The sequence below is a fragment of the Onychostruthus taczanowskii genome, unplaced genomic scaffold (assembly GCF_017590055.1).
Source record: "Onychostruthus taczanowskii isolate IOZ18803 unplaced genomic scaffold, ASM1759005v1 scaffold57, whole genome shotgun sequence".
Taxonomy (NCBI): domain Eukaryota; kingdom Metazoa; phylum Chordata; class Aves; order Passeriformes; family Passeridae; genus Onychostruthus; species Onychostruthus taczanowskii.
Window position 1 is genome coordinate 1,650,531 of NW_024503346.1, and position 23,210 is coordinate 1,673,740.

Consider the following 23,210-nt stretch of genomic DNA (forward strand, 5'->3'; position numbering starts at 1 on the left):
CAATTACTTGTTCAAGACTATGGTCATTTTCTGCCCAGTTCCAGTTAATTGTTATTAGTTTCAAAAATTCTAATTAGCTTGCTGTTTTTTAAGAAAGAAAATAAATACACAAGTCCAAGTTCCTGCTGATCAGGGACTTAATATCCACTGAAGAAAACAGGTTTGTGGATTGTGACATGAACAACTTTCAGATCCAACTAATTTCATTAGCTGCTTTTGCTGGTTTGTTGGGAAATGATACCACAGCTATCACCTGCTGTACTTATTTCAGAAAGAGAAATTTCTGTTTTTTCTGTATTTCTGTTTTTCTGAATTTCTGGGGTTTTTTTTTGAACTGGAGACTTGTCGTGACTTAAGGAAGGAGAAATTCAGTTCAGAAACAGAAAGCTTGCAGGCTGTTTGAGTCTTTGCAAGAGTGAATGGTGGATCCTGGGGCTGGGCTGCCGTGGGTAAAGGATGCAGGGTGAGCTGGGGTGCAGCTCTCACTGAGAGCAGGAGTGACACCTCAGCTGGTGGCACCAGCGGGGAGATGAGCCCCAGATGTGGCTGGAGAAGGTGGCTGCAGCCAGAGCTCTGCAAACCCCTGCACTGCTTGAAATTCTTCTTACTTGGCCCCAAAAGAGGAGTTTTTGCAGCCAAAGGGTGAATCCTGAGGTGAAGATTAGAAGGGAAAGAGCTCTGGAAATGCTGTCATGGCTCAAAGCAGAAATTATTGGTGATAGCCACATTTCATCCCAGGAGGGGAAATTTAATCTTCCCTACCACCCCACCAAACTTATTTGACCAAGGGGAAAAAGGATTTTGCCCCAGTTCTGCTGTTCCACCCTCTTGTGGGCAGGACTATTCTCTAGCATGGCACGGAATATTCTTACAAAAGCAAAACCCTAAATATATATTCTGTAAACAAATGACTACTTGTCTAAATGTGAAAAAAGTGCAGCAAAAACTTATCTGAGTTCCTCACAGTGACCATGAACACACAGGGAAAGAATTACAAAGAGAAAGTCACCAAATGAGATACAACTCGAAGGAACATAATAAGGAGAAAGTGTTTGGTAAGTGCCTTCTCTATGCAGGAAAAGACCCAGGAAAGATTACATCTGTCACTCAGCAAAGAGAGAAAGTTTCTGACAGATCACCCTAAAAAAGCCTTTTTTACTTTCATCTTCGCTCTGGGAATCAGCTGTGATCAGATTGCAAAAATAATCCGGGCCAGTGTCAGAGGAGGGTGAGCTCTGGCTGCAGGAGGAGGAGAGTTTTGAGACTACTTCAAAAGCACAGGACATTAAACAGGTCTCAGAAGAATCTCAGGACTACCAGTGGCCACCTCTGAAATCTTGTGAAAGCCCAACAGTTTCCAGAAAAGAGCTGCAGGATCATGGAGTGCAAGCTGTGACTGGTCCCCACCTTGTCCCCAGCCCAGAGCACTGAGTGCCACGTTCCTGAGAAACCTCCAGGGATGGGCACTCCAAACCTCCCTGGGCAGCCCCTGCCAAAGCCTGACCATGCTTCCCGTGAAGAAATTCCTGCTGATGTCCAGCCTGAACCTCTCCTGGCACAGCTTGAGGCCGTTTTCTCTTGTCCTGTCCCTGTTCCCTGGGTGACACATCCTCCAGATGACTTGCAGGGGGTTGGAAGAGGTAAGAAAATCACACTCCAGAATTATCCCCTCACGGCCCATTGTCAGGCTGGAATAATGTCTGGAGTGTGTCCTGGGCCTGGCAATATCCAACACTTTTATTAATGTCTCAGGAGGTGGAACAGCAAATATTGAGCAGCAGATCTGCAGATGGTAGCGAGCCAGGGGGGACGGCAGCAGCCTTTGAAGGCAGCATTGTAATCCAGAACGAGCCTGACAAATTGCAGGAACACTCGGAAAAAATAGGATGCAATTCAAGATGAATCAGTGCAAAGTTGTCACTGATGCATAATCAACTGCTCAAATATAGGATGGGGACAACTGATTACAAAGCAGTTCTGCAGGAAAGCAGCTGGGGCTGCACTGAATCAGAAGCTGTCCGTGAGTCAACGGTGTCATGCTGCTGCAGAAAGGGCGGGTGTCAAACTGGGACATGTAAACAGCAGTGTCATGTGTTAGACATGTGAAGTAATCCCACTCGCTGCTGGGGAGGTGGAAAACACAATCCAGCAGTCAGGTTTTGGCACTGCACCTCAAATCATATGTTGTCCAGCCACGGAGCAGTGAAATGAGGGCCAGGGCCAGGGGATGTGTTGTGTGAGGGATGGCTGAAGAAGTGGGGATGGTTTGGGGAGTGGGGGTAACACAGATGTTAAAAACTGCCTCAAAGAGGAAGGGAAGAAACTGTTCTCCATTTCATTTGAGAAGGCTCCAAAAAAGTAACGGTTTTCCAGCAGTAGGAGGAATTTTGCCATGGTAAAGCCACTGGAAGAGGTTGCCCAGAGGAGTTGTTGAGTCTGCATGGCGTTGGTCAAATGTGCCTCAATAGAATGAGCACAGTTCAAGCTGCTCCTAGGCAGGGACTGCAACAGAGTTCTCTATTTTCTCTAAAGAATCCTCAGGTTGCTTCTTTCAAAATCGTTGTAACCCAAATCCATTTTAAAATAATTTTCCTGCAATAATTCTAAAAAGAAAAAAGTAAACACTGAGACTGAAAATGCCATTAACTGTCAATACTGCAATTTTTTTATTTATCAAATCAAATATTTCTAACTCTTTGTTTGCAGGACTTCCCAGAATTTCCACTTTTTCTTTCTCTACAGTGGTAGGGAAAGCGTGAAAGGGGTCACCAACACTGTGAATTTCATTCAAGAGGAGTTGTGTACCTACATATATATAACTTCTACAGGAGAAAGAAAAGGAAGGAAAGAAAACAATCCCCAGGTTTAATTATCAGCAGAACAGTCGCTGAAAGAAAGATGGACAACAAAAATAAGAAAGATAAAACACTGCAAGACACAGGGCTGAGCTTGTTGTGACTACACTGATGGGAACTGTTATCAGAGTAGGTACACAAAGAGCATTTGGCCCTTTATTGCACACAGAGGTGGCTGTAAACTTTCCTGTAAGGCACAACAAATCTCACACATTAAGCTGAAAAATCGGACCCAAACCAGCCCAAACTACAGCAAGAGAGGATTTTCACAATCCCAGGTCACACTGTTGCTCCATGTAATCTGCATCTAACCAAGAAATTGAAAATCCTCTAAGAACATACCTACTTGATTGTATATTGCTGTATTTGGGGGGAAAAAAATCCTTCTGGATCCCAGTGGGGAATTCTGCTCATGCCCTGAAGCGTGAGATTTGATTACTCTTTTTTGAACATGCATAACTGCCATTGCTATTACTGGTCATAACATTTTGTCAGGAAAGAGAAATATTATTCTGCAATGTAATAAAAATAGATAAAATTCAATATAGCTTCAGAATCATTTGCTGCATTTCCAAAGTAAACATTAAGCACCCATCGAGATTATTCCATTGGATAAGCCAAGGAAGCCTCCAGTGCTATCTGTTCATTTTATTATCTCTAATTTTCAAGAGTGCAAAAATGCTTTCAGTAAATATTATGGGTTCTTCCTGTGCTAAAAGAGATGCTAAATGACCTTCACCAACTTTGTTATAAATAACAGGAGCAGGGAGCACACGCACGCTGGGTAGTTCCAGCTCTATTCAAACCTATCAGCCAATTCTGACCAGTGGATAAAAATGGACACCAGACTCTGCTTGCTTTTTCCCCCCCTTCTTCATAATCCCAGCCCAGTTCCCTCTTGAAAGGCATTCTGTTCTGTCAGCCATAATGGCATCTGCTGGTGGAGACAGGAAGCCATAAATCTGTAGGGTTCCTCTCGACCAAGCCTTGTTAATGCTCCCATTTATCACCGAGGATAGGGTGCCATCTCACTCCTGCTCCACTCACAAGTCCATCTTCTCAATTCCCCTTTCCCCAAGGAGTAACCATTTAAAACAGTGACTTTCTCATCTTGCATGTGGAGGCTGCGAGCGGCGCTGATACAAATCCCGTCCCCAGTGTGCACGTTTGGATTGGAGCCACGACTCTGGAGAACAATAGCTGTCCTCTGATCCCAGAGCACGCTGAACTGCTGCCCTGCCTGAACCACAGCTCCTGGCTCTGCAGCTTGCACAGGAGCAGCACATGGAGAGGTTAAAATAGCACAGGACTCTGTGTTTGCCACCCCCTCGTGCCTGCGAGTGTCCCAACAGCCACATTGTGTCCCACGGTTTGGGAGAAATCTTACTAAAACATCACTGGATTAAACAGCATTTAATACACAATCCTTCACAATAAACAATCTGTTGGAGGTGCAACTCCTTTCTGAGCAGCCAGGGAGGAGAGGAAACAGAAAACCAGCCAGAGGTATCTGAAGTTTTCTGATTTGGGAACCAACATGCAGAAGCTGAAGGGTTCAAAATCCCAAATCGGGACACGAAACGTGAAGGGAAAATCTTGGTTTGCCACCCCGTGCTGAACTACCTGCTCCAGGTCCAGGCTGCCCTTTCCAAGGCAGGTAGTGTGTCACTGCTCCTCATCCCAGGCAGGGATAATCATCCCACTGCTGTGTCCTCCTGGCCCTGTGTTTACACCTGCCTGGGCTGGAGACAAAGTGGAAGGTTTTCCACCTGCTGCACTCAGGTACCAGAGATCCCCAGAATTCCCAGTGACTGGAGCAGAGCTCTTCACCGCCGGGTGAGTTACGCCAGGCAGAAGTGGAAAAATAAGTATTTTATAGAAGTGTTTTCCTATTTTATCTTTCAAATGAAGCATTTGCTTGCGCCAATAAATACTTTGTTATTGCATATAAAAACTGCTGGAGTTCGTACAGGGAAGGCTATCAAATAATTTCAGTGGCACCAATTGGGGGACACTTTCAAAAACACATCCGGTGTTGGGCTGCTGAACACAAAGGTCACCTGGGGGATGCAGGCCTGTGCCTTGCAGATGGCCCAGTGACACTCTTCCTGGTGCTTTGTAACTGACAGATAAATTAAATATATTTATATTTATATTTATATTTATATTTATATTTATATTTATATTTATTATACTATATTTTTATCTTTTTATATTTTTATATTTTTTATATTTTTATATTTTTATATTTTTATATTTGAGAGGGGTGCAAATTATTCCTATTAATCCCAAGAGCTTCATTAGAAAGAGTCAAACGCTAAAACAGAAAAAAAAAAAAAAAAAAGGTAAAAACTCAGTTCTACAGCAACTTCTTGGTTTAAGACATGGAGTACCAGAAAAGCCACTTTTAGGAGGTCTTATACAAATTATAGTTGAATACATAGAAATTAGTCTATCCTTTCCACCCCAAATCACATTTAAACTCTCAGGGTGTTCACAGCAGCTGGGGGAAAAGACCCCAAGCTGAAGCTGAAGGAATAAATGGGGCAGGGGAAGTTGTCTCTGTGTGTCTTAGGGGCCAACACTGTTCAAAGCTCTCCTGCCACCTGCCCTCCTCGGCCTGGCAGTTTGGTGGGGCTCTGAAACGGTGACAAACTCTGCTCGGGAGGAGGGGACATGGATTTGGGTCCCCATGAGGGTGCAGCAGCACCTGATGGATGGACCTGACTCTCCCTAAATCCAGGTGCCAGGGGGAATTCGGGGCGCAGAGGGGTTTCACCCAAACTTCACCGAACTTCAGTGTCCAACCCTCTGAACCCTTTGTGTTCCTGCGGCTGGGACACCTCAGGGTGCAGAGTGACACCCTGGGCAGGGAAGGGACCTGGTCACAAGTCCGGGGCTATCCACAAGTGGGAGGGAGCACCCGGGGGAGCATCCCCCGGTCCCCAGCCCCGGGCACACCTGGGGGAGCATCCCCCGGTCCCCACCCCGGGCACACCTGGGGGAGTATCCCCCGGTCCCCAGCCCCGGGCACACCTGGGGGAGCATCCCCCGGTCCCCACCCCGGGCACACCTGGGGGAGTATCCCCCGGTCCCCAGCCCCGGGCACACCTGGGGGAGCATCCCCCGGTCCCCACCCCGGGCACACCTGGGGGAGTATCCCCCGGGAGGGAGCACCTGGGGGAGCATCCCCTGGTCCCCAGCTCTGGGCACACCTGGGGGAGCATCCCTGGTCCCCAGCCCCGGTCCCCAGCTCTGGACACACCTGCGGGAGCATCCCCCTGTCCCCAGCTCTGGACACACCTGCAGGAGCATCCCCCGGTCCCCAGCCCCGGTCCCCAGCTCTGGACACACCTGCGGGAGCATCCCCCTGTCCCCAGCTCTGGACACACCTGCAGGAGCATCCCCCGGTCCCCAGCCCCGGTCCCCAGCTCTGGGCACACCTGCGGGAGCATCCCCGGTCCCCAGCCCCGGTCCCCAGCTCTGGGCACACCTGCGGGAGCATCCCCCGGTCCCCAGCCCCGGGCACACCTGAGGAGCACCCCGGTGACCCGGCAGCCGCGGGCAGCCCAGCGGCAGGAGCGCACCCGGCCGCCCGGCGGGATCCTCGCTGCAAATCCCTCTTTTCCCCTGGAGCCGCGCTGTCTCGGGTGGATCGCACGGAGCGCCCCGGCCCCGGCTGCCCGCAGCGCCCTCCCTTGGGAAGCGCATCCTGCGGGGCCGGGGGTGACCCGGGCTGGGGATGTGGGGGTGGCCCCGCGTCTGCGGGGGAAGGTCCCGCATTGGGGGTGGTCCCGTATGGGGGTGTCCCCGCGTGGGGGGGGGTGTGGGGGTGTGAGGAGGGGGTGTCCCCGCCTGGGGGAGGTGAGGGTGAGGATGGGGTGTCCCTGCGTGGGGGGGTGGTGTGGGAGGGGGTGTGGTGTCCCCGCCTGGGGAGGGGGTGTCCCCGCGTGGGCAGCGGTGTCCCCGCGGGGCCGGCGGGGTGGCGGCGGCGCTGGCGGCGGCGGGCGCGGTGCCGGCGCCCTGTCTCTTTAATGAACGGCTCTGCCGCCCGGCTGCGCGGAGTAAATTTCCTCCTGTCATCGGGTCGCGGAGGAGGAGTTTGTTAATGTTCAGTTTGCTCGGCGGATCGATGTTCGCTGGCATCGCCTCGCCCTGCCTGTGTGTGCGTGTGCGCGCGTGTGTGTGCGGTGCGCGCGTGTGTGTGTGTGTGTGTGAGCGCGTGTGCCCGCGCCGCGGGTGCGTGTGCGCGCGTGTGTGTGCGGATCCCACATTTCCTCCCATCCCGAGCCTCCCTGTCCGCTCCCATATCACTCACTGCCTGGCATCTGACAGCACGGAACCTGCGGCGCTCCGCGCACACACACGCACGCACACACACACACCGCGCACACCCGGGCACCGCTCCGCCATACGGCTCTGCGAGGAGGAGGAGGACAGGACAGGGAAGGGAGGAAGCAGCCAGCCCCACAGTCTCTCCAGAGCTGCCTTTTTAATATATACAGATCTATTTTGTTATTTATTTATTACCGTTCTCTGGCACTGTGGGCGCCTTTCATTTGCTCCTGAGCTTGGATGTTTGAATCAAAGCAAAGCAAGTGTTGCAACAGTTAAAAAAAAAAAAAAAAAAAAGGAGAGAGAGAGAGAGAGAGAGAGAGAGAAAGAAAGAAACCTAGATCTCTAAAATAAAATAAAAACCAAACAGGTTCCTATCAGTGAAGTGGAAAGGAGGGGGGCAGGGGAGGCTTGAGGGGGGTGCTGGGGAAGCAGCTGAGAGGCAGAGGAACACGGCTCAGGAGCGTCTCAGGGCTCTCGGATCTGGGGACAGAAGTGAGATTGGAGAAAGTAGAGCGATGCCAAGGAGGAAACAGCAAGCACCCAAACGGGCTGCAGGTAAGGAGAAGCCATCCACTTACACAGCCTCTGTCTCTCCGCTCCTTCCACTCCTACCCCCCATCTTTATTATTATTTAGGGTCACCCTTGCTTTTCCGGGCTGGATCTTTATTTATTTATCCCCCCTCCCCCTCCCTTTCCCTCCGTGAGGCTGAGGAGCAGTTTCATTCCCTGCTGCCAAGGTTTCGCCGTGCCACGGGCTGTCCGCTCGCCCTCCGCCGCTGCCCCCGGCTCGCCGCTCCCCGCTCCCCGCTGCCGCTGCCCGGCCGAAACTTTTCCCCCCAACTTTCTTCCCCCGGCGCCCCTTCTCCCCCTGCCCCTTCCCCTGCCCGAACCGAAAGCAGTCAGGCTTCCCTTTGCTTTTCGCTTTAGGATAGATTTTTTTTTTTTTCCTCCCCTTCCTGTCTGGTTTTCCTCCCTCCCGGTGGCTTTCGCTTTGGATCCGTGTGTTTCGCGAAGTGGGTCGGGGTGTTTAATCTTTTATTTCGCCGTATTTCTGGTGCCAGTTCTGGCCGGGTGTGTGTGAGAGAGAGCGCTCTGTGTGCCTGAAATAGTACAGGGACTCTCTCTGCTGATGAACCCGGTGGGGAAGTTCAGCCTTTGATCATCAGTGGTGAAAATTGCAACAGGAAATAAAATGAAACGTTCTGACTGTTAGAAGACAATCCACTTTTTCAAATCAAATCCTTCTTTTGTTTCGTAGCCGAGTTTATATATTTGCACATGCCAAGTGGTTTTGCAATTTATTATTTTTTTTTTTTAACAGAAGAAAATAGTTTGCAACTTTGAAAGTGTTTTGTTTGTCATTGTAGGGTGTTCTTTTTCTTTTGGGGGCCAAGAAAAAGAAACAGACGAGTGGGTCTGTATAGTAAATCTTTTCAAAGAGTTCTCTTTCAGGCTGCTTAATTGCTTTTTATTTTTTTTTAATAGTGTGGCGGGGTTTTGTTTCTGGGAAGCGCAATATGGAAGTTCATTTTTCTTCTGCCAGACCCACCCACTGAAAAATCAGCTTTCCAGTTGATTGCCAGCTTTGATTTGACATTTGATTGATCACCTGTCATCTTGCTGCCTTTGATCTATTCATTCTTGATATATATCAATAAATCACTCACCATGGTAACCCAAGTGCCAATGACGTAAGGCTTGCCCTCTAGATTCTCTTAGCCAGACATGCACAATTATTATCTTGTTTGGCTTTTAATGTAGGCGGGTTTTTTGCCTTCTTTTTTCCCTTTGTGCCCTTCCTCGGATTAGTTCTTTAAAGAGAACTCATATTTGATGTCTTTAGTTCCAAATTTTTCCCTCGCCCTTGTGAATATTTCCTGGGTGTAGCACAGCAAATGTGGGACAAAACGTATGGGCAAGTTTAGTGGCACACTTGACTAAACTTTGTGAAGTAGTGCTTGGGATCCAGGCAGGGGGAAATGTCACCCCAGGGAAACTGGGACGCGCACAACTTTTATCAACTCACAGCTTTGGCTGCATTTCCTTGGGTGCAGGACAGTGGGCTGCAGGCAGGAGCTTTTGGGACGTGCCCAGTGAATGTACCTGTGCAGGCTGGGATTCCTGGCAGGCAAAGATCCCAAATTTACGGCGATGGCCATAAATAACAGTTCCGCTAGAAATACACGTATTTATATAAATATATAAATATATAAATATATATATGTATTCGGGAGGCCTCTGCTGTCAGAGTCGCTATTATTATTTTCTTCACCAAGAGGTTTGATCTGAATAAGGCATTCACATTTTCAACTTGCAGGATAAATAAATAGCTGGTTTTTCATGGATGCTGATCGGCACAGTGACAGTGCTAGGACTGCTCCTTTTTTCTTTCTGTCGGGAACACGAGCCTTCATTTTATTTGGGTTTCAAAGTAGAATTTTCACTTGGAATGTGTGTAGTATCTCTTCGTGGCAGGGGCACGGTGTTCTTTTTTAGAAACATAGGATACAGTAAGTAAATTTTTGCGAGCAAAGCCCGTGCTGTTGTTTCCCGGGATTTCCCTGCTGAGATACAGTAAGAGATGTTTTTATCCAGGATCCTACAGCATTTTAAAGATCTTAATGACAAGGGAGAAACTCGTATGACCACAATTAGATCTCTCCTTTTTCAGTCTCATTATAAAACGTGCGTTGCTCTTCAGTGGTGCATTTCTTTGATTAGATTTCTCCTCAGATCAATGTTGTTTCAGGTGAGCAAAATCCTGCAAATGCAGTCCACTTTCAGCCAGCAGAACTATTTGAAGTAGGTTTATACATTTGCAATAGTTCTCCTGCTTTGAAGTTGTATTTGTCTGTTTGTGGGGGGTAGGGGGGAGTTTCAAAGAGCAGACGTGCCTGTTGTATATAGTTCTTAAAACTGACTTTCATTTTCAGGGATAATACTGAGGTTCCGTTTTGTATGGTGAAAAATACCTCAAAGTGACAGGAGACAGACTGTGCAATAAGAAATGTATCTCTCATCAAGGCTGATAGCAAAGCTCCTTAGTCCTTTTATTTAAAGGAGTTAATACATTATATATTACTTAATTTTCACTTTTATTTATTTTTACTTGTACAAGTTCAAAGGTATCAGTTGCATTGCATTTTGTCTTGATGGCAGCAGAGATATTGAAGAGAAGTTTGCAACTTTTAGTTTCTTCAGATAGTTCACCTCCAAGGGAAGAAAAATGATAAGCCTTATGATTCTGGACATGCCTGCTTTTGTCATTGCTTAAAATTAAATACTATGCACAACTGTAAATAATTACTGCCATGCACTGACTTTGAAAGCAGGTTTCGAGTTTGATTAATGAATAATGTAAAGGTTAGAGAGAACCAGCCAGTGAATCAGAAGTGAGGTCCTGCTGTTAGATGAAAATCTATCTAGAGAAATATACATGGCAATTTTGTCCTTTTCTATTATTAATTTTAAGCCTTGTATTCCTAAGAAATATATTCCAGAGCATTGTAATGAAACAAGGGAGTGTAATTGGATAAATGGGGCACTATTTGTGTGTGATGATGGGGATTTCTGCTCTCCGATTACACTTTTAGAGCCACTTTATTTCACATCAACACCCAAACGATGTCAAACGCATTCTGATCTTTGCAGAATCTTTTCTGAATCATCCTTGCTTTTTGAGAGTGTCATTTCCAAGTCGATAGTTCTTGAGGCAGAGAGTTGCAGCTCTTTCCATCAGAGCCTGCTTTAGGATGGGACCTGTGTCTGCTACAAACAGCCCGTTTGTGTTGGGGCTCTCACCCCAATGCACCACAAAGGGCTTTATAAAGGGGCCCGATTCTTCCCTGAAGCATCACTGACTTCTGGCTGCTCCTGTGAGCAAGAGGAGGCTCAGGCCCACAAAGTCCTTCATCCCACAGCAAAATGCAGCCCCGTCTGGGGCAAAAGTCTCCTAAGGATTCCATAACAAACGGTAATATATTAACAGGAGGGTGGAAAAAGGGTGGAAGCAAAGCAGAATTGCTATTCAGATTTTATTCCTAGGGGTATGAAATAGCTTTCAAACACAATTTCACTGGATTAAACTCTCCTTTCCCCTGCAGCTTGTTTAAATGTGCATATTTTATTTTGTGATCATGAATTGGTAGTTTGCTTTTTTAAAGCCTGCAAAGAGGAATCTGGACTTAACACCCTTTGCGGGTGAAATTTTATATTTCTTCTTTTCTTTCTCTCTCAGCCCCTACAGACTAGCTAACAACCAGAGCTGGGGAGAAGTACAGCAGAAGCAGGTCTCAGGCACATTTATTCTGTTTACTGGAGCTGTAGAATAACATGGGTTTGTTTTTGGAAGAGTCCTCATAGAGCAGCAAGCAGAAGATGGTGAGCAGGGAGTTCTTTAAAGCTGCAGCTTGCACCTTAGTAGGAAAGGTTATTTAAACCAGAATTGTATTTAGAATGTGAAATTCTGCTTGTGCAGAGAGCAGAGTAAATAACCAGCAAGGCTTGCTCCCTGTGTTTCTGTGGGGAAAGGCAGCCAGATATCTCTATAAATGTAACCAGGAGCACTGTGGCTGTTCCAGGATTGTTTGTATCCTTTATAACAGGGGCAATGGCAGCAGATTCCAAGGAAGCAGTGCTGAATGAAACTGTAGAAATGGCAGCACTGTTTTGTTTCAACATCCTCCAGAAAAGCAACTGCACATCAAAACCACCTAAACAGTTCATGCCTCAGAACCCTTCACTTACAGTGCACATCACGATGCTGACAGATGACAAAAAGGCCAAGGTGTTCACAAACAAGAGGAGCCTTTAAATCCTGGTTAATTAAATATATTCAAAAATAGGTACTTTTGCAACTAAAGAGGCACCAAAATTAGTCGCCATCTGCGTTAAATTCTGCAGTCGGCTCCCAAGCCCAAAACTGCTCGGGAATTTTTTTTCCCAGTGTCAGAACTCAGGCCTGAACGGGACAATTTGAAATCTCGTTCATTTTAGTGCCTATTTCCCTATTTCAATTTTCCTCCCATTTATCCAAGCCCAGTATCTCCCCACTGTCTGAAGAGCGGGGCGCACCCAGAGTTCAGCCCCTGTGACTGGGAAACAAAAGGCATTTCCATCAGCAAATGACACAATTTTACAGCACTTTTGAAAGCGTGTCCATTGTCAGAAATTCTAGTGCATAACTGCTCTCCCTCCTCCCTGCTCTCTGAGTAGCCCATTTTCTCCAAACCGGCAGCATTTTGGAAATTTCCTCCCCGAGCTTTCTCCTCCTGGTTTTTGCTCTCATTATCAGCACCCACCTCAAGGAGCTGTCTCCCCTAGCAGAGGTCCCTGGAGTCCCTCGGTATCACAGGGCCAGGGTGAGCTTTTCTGCCGTCATTTCCCTTCCCATCCCGATGAGGACATCACTCCCAGAGAGCAACTCCAGACTCGCGGAGAAAAAAAAGCTGTCAGTTGCTGTGGCTGCAATTCCCAACTTAGCAGCAGCAGAGGGAATGGAACTGTACTCTATCAATTACAGTTGGAACCAGAGGCTAAACACTTATTGTGTTAAGCTATTGTGCAGATCTTAAGAGCTCAAATGTAAAAAAAATATCGTGTCAGCTGGTGGAGGGGAGAATAAGGCCTGGTTCTTCCACTGGATGACGTATTATTAGCAAAGTAAAATTATTCAAATTCTGTTTAATGCTTCTCGGGTTGAGATGTGTGTGCCACATTCTGCCTTAAAAAGGTGGGATCCTGCAGACTTTGCTGCTAGAATAAGCCTTTGTTTTTCCCTCTTCTCTGCAAAATGAAAATATTCGTGAAGTTTTACCTCCAAAGCGTGCTCACGCAAGCAGAGAGACATTTTCATTTGTCTCCCAATCTGATACAGGAGCCAAGTGGAACCACATTACACTCCGAGCTGAAATCTTCCATTTCATTCATGCAAGAGCAGGGATTTTTCATTACCTATTTAATTACGATCATTTACATGAGAGTGGGCCCAGTTCAGCAGCTCTTACTCAGCACTTTGCTTCAGTGGGTGACTGGCCTGTGGAAGGACTATCTGTGTAAGACTGGGCTGTTCAGCTACCAAATTCAATAAATATGTTCCTGGGGAAGCATTCTGCCTCTGAAGAGGGACCAGATTCTTCCATTAAGCTTTAAATCCAGGGCCAGTTCTGCTTGGAACTTCTGTTCCTAACGCTTGTGAGCTATTCTTTCCTGAAGGCTGGATGACTGAGATATTCTGCTTGCTCGGCCAACTTCCCTCCCCAGTCACGTTTTCGTGCTCTGTGTTAATTACTGAGCACTGGTTCTGGGTACCAGGAGGTGAGATGGGCTTTTAAAAAAGAACCTTTTTTAAGGCACGGTGTTCATGTTGTGCGCAGGGGCGGCAGCTCTCGAGAAAAATGCATGAAATTGGGGTTGCAAATCCAAAGCCTGAAAGTTCCATGTGCTTTTAGGGGCTAAAAGCAGTTATTTCTCATTAAGGTGGCTTCTCACTTGAGGCTGTTGGCACAGAGTAATTTTTACTGTGTTATAATAACGGCTTCTGCAACTCAGAAGTGCCTTGACAGCAAACCGTGTATTTTTTAAGGTTTCAAGGAGAAAAGCATCACAGAAGCACAGTGTTTCCCATTAGATTTACACATCCCTCTTCAACTGTTGCTGGCTTTTCATCCATTACCTTGTGAGCTTTCTCAGGCAAAAAAAAAAAGAAGTGGAAAAACTGGTCTTCTGATCTAATTGTTGCATTAAGTGTTTCATTTAGAAAAATGAAGAGAATCTTTGTTTCCCTAAAAGAAATGTTTTCCCCCTTTGCCCTAGGAAAAAGAAAGGCACAACAATAGCTTCAAAATGACAGGATCTGATTGTGAAAAATACTGAGTTTCTAACGTGCAGCGCCTGATGGTCCCGAGTATTGGTAAAATTCCACAGTTAAATAGAACAAACAGTCCTAAATGTCTGAGAAACGGATCCTTTTCAGGCATGCACACATCCATACCTGCAAGGAGGGGAGAAAAGTGCCTGTCTGGGAGAGGGATGCACCTGGAGAGCTCGGTTGTTCAGAGCAGGTTTTGATTATTGCACCAATCTTTGCCCAAATGTTAGAACTGTGCTGTTAGCAGTGCTGTCCCCTGAAAGTCCTTTGTTAGGGTTTATTTTCTTCAAACCTCCAGCTCCTGGAGTCTGATGATGATTATGCAAGTGTCCAACATGCATTTTAAAAGGAAATTTATTTCAAACTGCTCGCTCTGGAGAGGAGCTTGAAAACAAGCAGGCTGGAAGTTCTCATGCAGAAGAAAAATGCCTTGATTCTCAGAGTGACTGTTTTTAACTTCCCATCATTTTCAGCCAGTCCCATGATTTTTGAGGTTGTGCTTTGTGCTTTTTGTATAAACAAGGTTGGCAGTATTGCTTTTGCCTGATTCTGGTGATGAACTGGTGTGTGTGTGTCTGGGTGTATAATTACAGACATACACACACATAATATCAGTAAACAAAATACTGAACATAATGATGGAGTGGAGCTGTGTGAATTGGAGCTCTGGCTTTGTGTTGCCATAAACAAAGCAGTTCTGAGAGCTCAGACCATCGGTTCTTGAGGAGTGACTTTCAATTGAAGTTTCCTGGAGATTGCTTTTAGTGGCAATTAAATCTAGAAAGTTAATAGGCAGCAACTGCTCTTTATAGGATAAATACTATGAGGAATGCACAGCCTACCTTTTTCCCAGATATAATCAGGCTGAACTTTATTGAAAAAAAATTTACAACTAGCAACATTAATGCTGTATTTTTATTGTATTAATGCAAATGAGATGCTGACTTGGTTCTTTCATCTCCATGGCTTGTATCTATTAGAGCTGTATCTTATTCCTTTCTGTGTCTTTTCTCCCTGTGTTCTGTAAACTGCTCTCCTCTAATGATACTGAGGCTCATTAAAGTTACTCCCAATGCTAAAGAGACTCTGGGAAACATCCTGGGCTCTGCACGGCTGTGGAAAAGCACAGCTACCGAGCAAATGGGGAAAACTAATCCAGATCAAGTCCTGCATTCCCGTTTTGGGAAACCTTTAAAATTCAGGGGTCAAACAGGAAGAAAAAGCTCACAGGAAGGACTGTGTGCTGCAAAGAACAGGTCATTTTCAACTCACAGCCCTACCTGACAAAGATAAAAAGCAATAAAGTTTTAAGGAGCTCGCCGGCTCTTCCTGCATCCCTCTCAAAAGACTCATTTAATTGAAAAGCCTGTTGTGCTTGTTTTTATGCATGTAAAACAGAAAAGGGGCAATTTTGCACAGGGCCTGATATTCCAGCACAATATAATTGGAACTCTTCCTGCCTGCTTTTTAAGTCTCTCTGTTCATATAAAATTAAGACCCACTTATCTTAAATTGTAGTAAATCTCATCCAATATTGCTTTCATAACTTAAAAAAGGCTGTTACATATTCCCAAAGCAACTCCGCTGAAGTGATATTGGGTCTGTTTATGTGGAATCGGTGCAGAATTCCTATTGAAAAAATGAGCAGCTTACAGTTCTTGTTTTTAATGAAAATAATTAAATTCTCTAGAATATCCTGATAGCTCAGATTTTTTTTTCCTGGTGAAACTCTGCTTAGAGGAGATCAGAATGAAAATCTGCACATTGCAGTTTGGTGTGTGCAGACAACAACCTTATTTCTATCACTCGCCCTGCACTTGGACAGAAGTAATTCCTATTTTTCACAGAGAGATTTTACTCTGAATTTTCCATGTATAAATATCTTTTTGTGTGAATTGCACGGCGAATCACCAGCACGATTTATAAGGTCTGCAATTTTCTTTGTACATATAGGAAGGACTCATTTGCTTCCCGCAGGGTGAGTGGACTTCACAGCAAAGCGCTGGGTCTTTTATGATTTTATGTTTTGTATTGAAGAAACATAACCTTGTGCCAGCTGCTGTATTGGTCTACCAAAATTATTTTTTTATGTGTTTTTCAGCTGTGTCATGCCATACATAAAGCACGGTACAAGTAGCATTAAATTAACACGTGAAAGGAGAAAGAAGCTAAGTAGTTATATTGATCATCTGTAGCATTAAATGCTAAAAAATCAAAAGCTTTCCAGTGCTTCTGATTAGCTGCGTGGATCCTGCTCGTATTTGTGTCCTTTGTTAGGCAGTGGAGCAATATTTCTTCACACTTAGCACCTTTGCACCTTTCTTCTTTGGATTTCTTGCTGATACTCCTCAGAATAACCCCAGAGATGTGGAATATTTCCCCTCAGTTGTACAGAAGGGCGAATTGAACCCGGGAGGTTTTACCTGATTTGCTCAAGGTCAAGCAGCGTTTGCTCCCAATTCCCTGCTCGAGGTACCAGATCACATTTCTATCATCAGAGCATTTCCAGGAGGGAAGTCTGGGCTGGAAGCTCAAGGCATCCCGTGGCCTGTGCTGGGGGAGAAGAGGGAACAGCCCAGCTGGGACCTGGGGAAGGTGAAAATGCAGTTTCACCCCTCCCTGAAATTCCCTGTGGTGGTGGAAGAGGCACTTTGCTCACAGCCAGGAGCTCCAAAAAATGGGAGGGCTCATGGTTTGAGAAAGCAGAGCTCTGTTAATTCTACCAAGCCAAGGGAGCTTGACTAAGCAAGAGTTTTCAACAGATAATCAGGTTTTTTTACATTCTGGTTTTTGGTCAGTGGTAAGTTTCAGGACCAGAGAATTTGGTTCCTGTTACTTTTCTTCCCATAAACTGTTCTGCATTTCTGTGGCAGAGCTGGATGTGACTGTCTATAAAGTATTGCCCTGAGAAATATGTAAAACCTGGTGTAATTGCAGCTGAACAGGCCATACACATTTTCCTCCACCCAGACTGCCAGAGGAGGTTGGAATTCTCTGGTGATAGAGCTTGAGGTTCAGCTTGCAATCCTAGGGGGTCTAAATCCTTACATGGGCAGCTAAAGAGAGACCTGAATTTTCAAAAGCCTTTAGCACCAAATTCCCGTGGACCTCCCTCAGTTCCCTCTCTTGTGTAAACTGGAATTGGGCCTCAATCAAGGGCACTTTTATGTTGTTTCCCTGGACTGGAGATGTATGTATTGCCTATAGAAGAAATATGGTGCAGGTAATAGCCTCTGGATTCATTAAGGGTTGTTTATGTTTATTTTCACACCATATTACCTCTCAGCTATGGTTGTTTCAGCCATTATATTGACAGGAACTCTGAATAAATCTTGGATAATATGGGGCTGGTCTGCCTTACCTGGGAGGCCACCTGCTACCCTCTCGAGCAGAGGTGCTGAATCACCAGGTAGGGCTTTCTTCTCCAGAGCTGGGGACTTGAGAGGCTCTCCCGTGGCTCCTTTTCATGTGGAAATTAATACTTGCCTCTATTTCTGAATAGTAGGTTATTAGAGTTCGTATGCAAATTCCCAGGATGGGAATTTGTCTCTCGTTGATAATTGATATAATAATATATATTTTTAGTGGTCCAAAGTCCTTGAGCTTGAGCCTTGTATATGTAATTTATGTTTATTTCTTACTGTTATTAACTGTAATTTAGTTGTTGGCGCCTTTCATTGCCTTAGATTGAAGGGAATGTCTCTCCCCATTGCCCCTCCATAAACAATGCCCTCTCAGGGTTCCTTCTCCTGTATCCTTGCCCAGACATTTCCTAGCCTGTCAAATACTGTCATTTTATTCCTTACAGATCATTCACAGTACGTCTCCTGTTGCACACACAAATAAGGAACAAATGCAATCAGGATGCATCATCGTTTAGCATAACAAATAAAAGCCGATCTGTGCAGATTTGCCTTAAAGTGTCTCTTAATATGTATTGTCAAAATGTCTGAAGATGTCTCTAACTCCTAAGAGTTTAATTATTTGTGACAATTAAACTAATATTCAGAGCAGGGGGAAAAAAAAATAAGGGATTAAATATTTTCTCTTGTCAAAAGATAACAAAACATCACCTGGCAGAGCAAACTCTTTAAATTTTGTGTTTCAAGCAGATCTTAGAAAGGAAAAAGCACCAGAACAAAATTACAGGGCCTGGATTTTGTATGGAATTTGAGAAAACTGTATTTTTAAAACTAGACCAAAATTTAAAGGCACATCATTAAAGTATATATCAGTAATGAGCAGCTGAATACTTGATGATTAAAAAGAGTTTCTATCAATTTTTAAGGCAGTGCTGAAATTTATGGCCAAGGGCTGCTCTGACTGAATCAGGGACTCAGACCTGGGATTTTCAGCCTCGCCTGGTTATTGTTTTACTCGTGCATGAGAAAAAACAGCTCAAATATGACAGCACAAGTCATCAGCCTTTTCTGTGGTTGGAATTACAGATGTATTTTTTTGTTTTGTTTTTTGTCTGATGAGCTCTTTCTCCGTCTGGGTTGTTCAGACTGGAGAGGCAAGGTGCAGGGAATAGGGCAGGGCAAGTAGCCAAGACTGGTGCCCAGGGCTCAGCACCTTCACCTGTCTGGCAGGCCTTGAATGTGGTAAAAGTTCAGATGTATCATAGTAAAAATAGGGGGAAAATATGGAAAATCTTGAACAGAACAGAAAACCAGCATAATCCTTGAGAGCAGTGTTGTGTGGATGTGGGAGCACTGGATAGCCGAGGTCACAACAGCAATAACTTCTGTGTTATGGACTCAACAGTTCTTCCATTCCAGATTGTTTGGGGTTTCCTTTTGAGAAGTTTGATTTCTACTGGTTCTAATGTTTCCAGTTCTGAGCTGCTCGAAGCGACCATTTCCATTATTAAAATCTGTGTTTTCTTTCTTAAAACGTTCTTCCTGTAATTTAGGGTAGGATGTTATTTGGCAAAATATTAGAAGACGTTCATCAGGGTTTATTTCAAAGCTGTGGGACCACTGAGCTTTCTGGCAGTGACGTGAACATTTTTCAGAGATGTCTTCTGCTTTCCCTGAGAAAATCCACCCAAATTTGTCTGACTTATAAAGCCTAAAAGTTGCTGTTGCCAAAGAATTTTTAGAAGGTGACACAGCATTCTCCAACGTGCCATCCCCACCACACATGCTCTGTTCTTGGTTTCTCTTTTTCAATTACATTCCCTTAAAAAACGGCTGAGCTGGGGATAAGTAGGACAGTGGCTGCAGGGGCAGCCATGGGTCCGAGCAGGAGGAGAATGAAGAAAAGGTTTTGTTGGTGTTTAGCTGGAGCCCAGGCCTGGAGTGAGGAAGCAGAGAGATTTAGGGAGCAGAATGCGAACAAGATGGGCAGAAAGCATAAAATTATCCACAGAAAACAGGGCTGAACGTGTGCGCATGACTTTATTGCCTGGTCGGTGTAGAACACCACAGTGACCGTGAGCTTGTGCCGGGAGCACGTCCGGCAGCTCCTGCCCGGTCAGGCTGTGTGCGCATGACTTTATTGCCTGGTCAGTGTAGAGCACCACGGTGACCGTGAGCTCGTGCCGGGAGCACGTCCGGCAGCTCCTGCCCGGTCAGGCCTGGGTGGAAACTGGTGTGGCTCCAACGTGGACTCCCAGCTGGCTGTCCCACAGCCTGTACTCATCCACACCTCACCTACAGAAAGGATGTGTGCAGGAAATCCATCCAGTCCAGCTGGGGAGCAAACCCTGCTGGGCCGTGCCGGGCTGGCAGCGCCGGGCCTGAGGGGCCGCCATGGCCTGCATGAGGGACCTTATTCTGTGGGAAAAAAGTCAAAAAATCCCCTTAAAATTGGCCAGAGCTGTGCCCCCCATGTCAGCTGAATGGCAGAGATGAGATCCCATCCACAGGCATGGTGCAGGCAGCTCAGGAAAAGGACAAAATCCAGTGGGAAGGAGGAAAATCCCAATTCCTGGTGCGGGAACCAGGAGAAGATGATGCCGGGCAGGCACAGGGCTGCCCTTGGATGGCAGAGCCCACAGGAGAGTGGAAGAGCTCAGGCAGCACATGGACAGGTTGGTGACCCCATATAGAATGTGTGGCAATGGTATATTTGATATATTTGATATATTTGATATATTTTATGTGTTTGGGAGGCAACAGGGTGTGGGACCGGGGGGGTTGGTCAGTGGCGGCGCCAGGCCTGGCATGGCCGGGGTGGGTCAGGCTGAAGGGAACGTGGGCACTCTGGGCAGTGAAGTAGATGTGGTACAAAAACAGCTTGGAGACAACACAAAGAATCCTGCCAGGAGTTTCAGCCACAGATATCTGTTCAGATAAAAGGCTTGCTAGTCTGAGAGCTCCTCTCTTGCCCAAACATGCCCATGGTGGAGCACTGGTCCCTGGGTCGCTGTGTGGGTACCTGCCCTGGGCCCCGGGGGCTCTCACTTTGGTTTTACTCAGAGACAGGGGTTTATTTTATTTCATTTTATTTTATTTCATTTTGTTTGCTGCCCCATGGGAGTTTTTCCTATAAATGTGATCTTTCTATCTGAAAGTCAGCGACAAAACTCAAAACAGGCTCAGCAGAGCAGGTTGCCTTCAGGTTATTGTACTGGTTTGTGTCACCTCCAGCATTTATATATTAAATAACTGCAATCCTGAGAATGTTAATCTAGAAAACAGCCATCTCTGCATTACTCTTTTGCTGTTTTGGTGAACTTATTAAAGATTTTACAAACTTGTGATTTGGGTTAAACAAATGTAAATCATGTGGAGAAAGAGTTGTGGGAAGGCAGAGGAATGTTATGATGCCATCAACATCTGGGTTTCCATTTGTTTGGATTAGGGACATTTTACCTTAATCATTCCCAAACATGTCTGCTAAAATCCCTTCTTTCATTTTTTATCACCTATGAGGTACAGCCAGGCAGAGTTTCAATGTTTGTGTGCGTGTGTGTTAAGGGTAAAAGTGCTGAAATTTGTTGTTGCTGTGAGTATACGAACAGTCTCATTTTTATGTTGGTCCTCCCTCTTTATAATTGTTTGGAAGCATTTTGATTCTGTTAAAATGCACTATTTCCAATATATAAAGTATGAGCAGGGGAACAAGGGAGTGATTATGAGTTTCTCCAAGGAAATAAGCATCTCTTAGCCATCATCCTGCAACTGGGAAAGTTCTAATACATGACATCTCTGTAATGTAACCTAATAATATTTTTTTTAAGCAGTGATGTAATGGGGAGAGTGACCTGGACTTTGTAAAAGTTCCTCTACTTACTTCAGATTCCCAAGGGCAATGTAACATTCTAGACAGTGTTTTATATGCCCTGATTAAAATGTAACATATTTTTGCATTTCCTGTGCAGTGACCTGTTAGTGCTCATAGACAGAACACTTAAAGAACAGTTACAAGGAGACATTTCCAAATGTGCCTAATACAGGCGAGTTTTTATAACATTCTTATTTCATTTGAAATTGCAGCTACAGCAGGAACCATTCAGACGGCGCATTGATTTAACTTTTTAATCCACTGTTTTGCTACGTCAAGTAAAATAAATGTTTGTTTTTAGCTCCCTTTTTTTTGCATTGCTAAAACTCGTAACTACTCGCTTTAAGCTTGGGATTCTAAAGGGAGCTACATTATCTGAGATTTAAAGCTTGCTTTTTGTAGCTGCTTTCTCACAACTCCCCCAAGAAAAAAAAAAAATAACAAAAGTACAACTTTAGCAAAAAGGGCTTTTATATCTCTATCAATTATAGAAACACCAGCTGCAGTAGATTACAAGTGTGTTTGGCTGATTGTGATGTTGTGTGGGGAAAACTGTCACAAGGAGCTGGATGCTGCTCTCCCCGGCAGCTCCGGGATGTCGCTCAGCTCAGCTCTCCGGGCTCAGCAGTGCTGCTGCCAGGGCTGGCTGGGCAGGAGCAGCAGCCTCCCCGGGCACCGCCAGGCTGCCACAGCCAGCTCTGGATGGAGCACACGTCCTGGAGAAAGGATGGAATGTGGGCACAAGTGTGAACCGTGTGTCACTGTGTGCGTGTGCTGCTCTGGGGGCTGGGGCAGAGCCACGCAGAGACAGACCTGGGCCTGCAGCCTCTGGGGCAGCTGCTCCACTCAGTGTTCTTCTGTGTTTTTTGCATCCAAGATATTTACTTTTGCTTTCTTGAAAAAGAAAGTGAGGGAAAAGGCACTGCAGAACAAAAATTGTTTGACCAGCCCATAAAGGTAAAACAGCTGGAAGTTGTGGATAAAAGAATTACGATATCAAGACAGCAATGCAAGATGGGCAGTTTAGGATATTTGGTGCTGTTGAGCTCAGGAAAAAATTAATATCTCAACGTGTGTGCAGGTCATTATCACTGCACTAAAATCTTGCTTCAAGGGTAGCAGCCCAAGGGCTCTCAGTTGGTTGTGCCTAGGTTGCTATGTCATTTATCTTACTGTACTTTGGGTCACTCTGGGAGGACGTGGTTGGGCCCTGGTTTGTTTTAACAAAGGGAATCTGACATAGGAAAGTTTCATGTATACTTTACAGTGAAAATGCAATTTTCTATTTTCATTTAATCCCAGGAATGTTGGCATTTTCCAGGCTGTCAAACAAATGAGTGCACTGGAGGACAGTTAGATGTGTCTGTCTAGTTCATCTATCTAATCTACCTCATTTCTAATGTGCCCATCACCACGGTGTCTAGGCAGAAAGTATCTGCCTTGCTTTTGCTTTTCGTCTTTATTGGCTGTGGTAGCCTAATTGAGTCCTAAGAGCTTTCAGATTCATCTGCAAAAATAATAACAAAAACATTATCAGAATAATGATTCATATTTGTACTCTTACTCAGAATTTCCCTTTCTCTTCTGAGTGTATTTGGTTAGTGGATTACTGTTGTTTTATCTAGAAGAGGTTATGCTTTGGAGGTGTATTAAATTGGAATTTTACTTGAGTCAGCAGTGAGTCAAAACTTCATTTGGCTACTAAAGTGAATTCACTCATGTCTTCTAACTTCCTTCTGCATTTCTCTGCAGAAGATGACTTCATTTACTCAGACACCTAGCATCTGCATCTGTTCTCTGACCCCTTGTCATATAAACCATAGGTAAAGGTAATAAAAAGCAATAGAAATCGTGGCTTCAAAAATGTTATCTTCCTTTGGAAGCCCTGGTTTCTGTTACATTTAACTGCTTCTCT

General features: G+C 45.3%; 1 protein-coding gene across 1 annotated transcript in view; it reads left to right on the plus strand.

Annotated features, from left to right (window-relative positions):
* The first annotated feature begins 7,525 nt into the window (after positions 1–7,525).
* Positions 7,526–23,210, plus strand: part of TSHZ2 (teashirt zinc finger homeobox 2) — a 133,610-nt gene continuing 117,925 nt past the window's right edge. Inside the window, exon 1 of the mRNA XM_041417807.1 lies at positions 7,526–7,748. Coding sequence (XP_041273741.1) covers positions 7,709–7,748 — 40 coding nt within the window. The 5' untranslated portion in view covers positions 7,526–7,708. The remainder of the gene's footprint in view (positions 7,749–23,210) is intronic.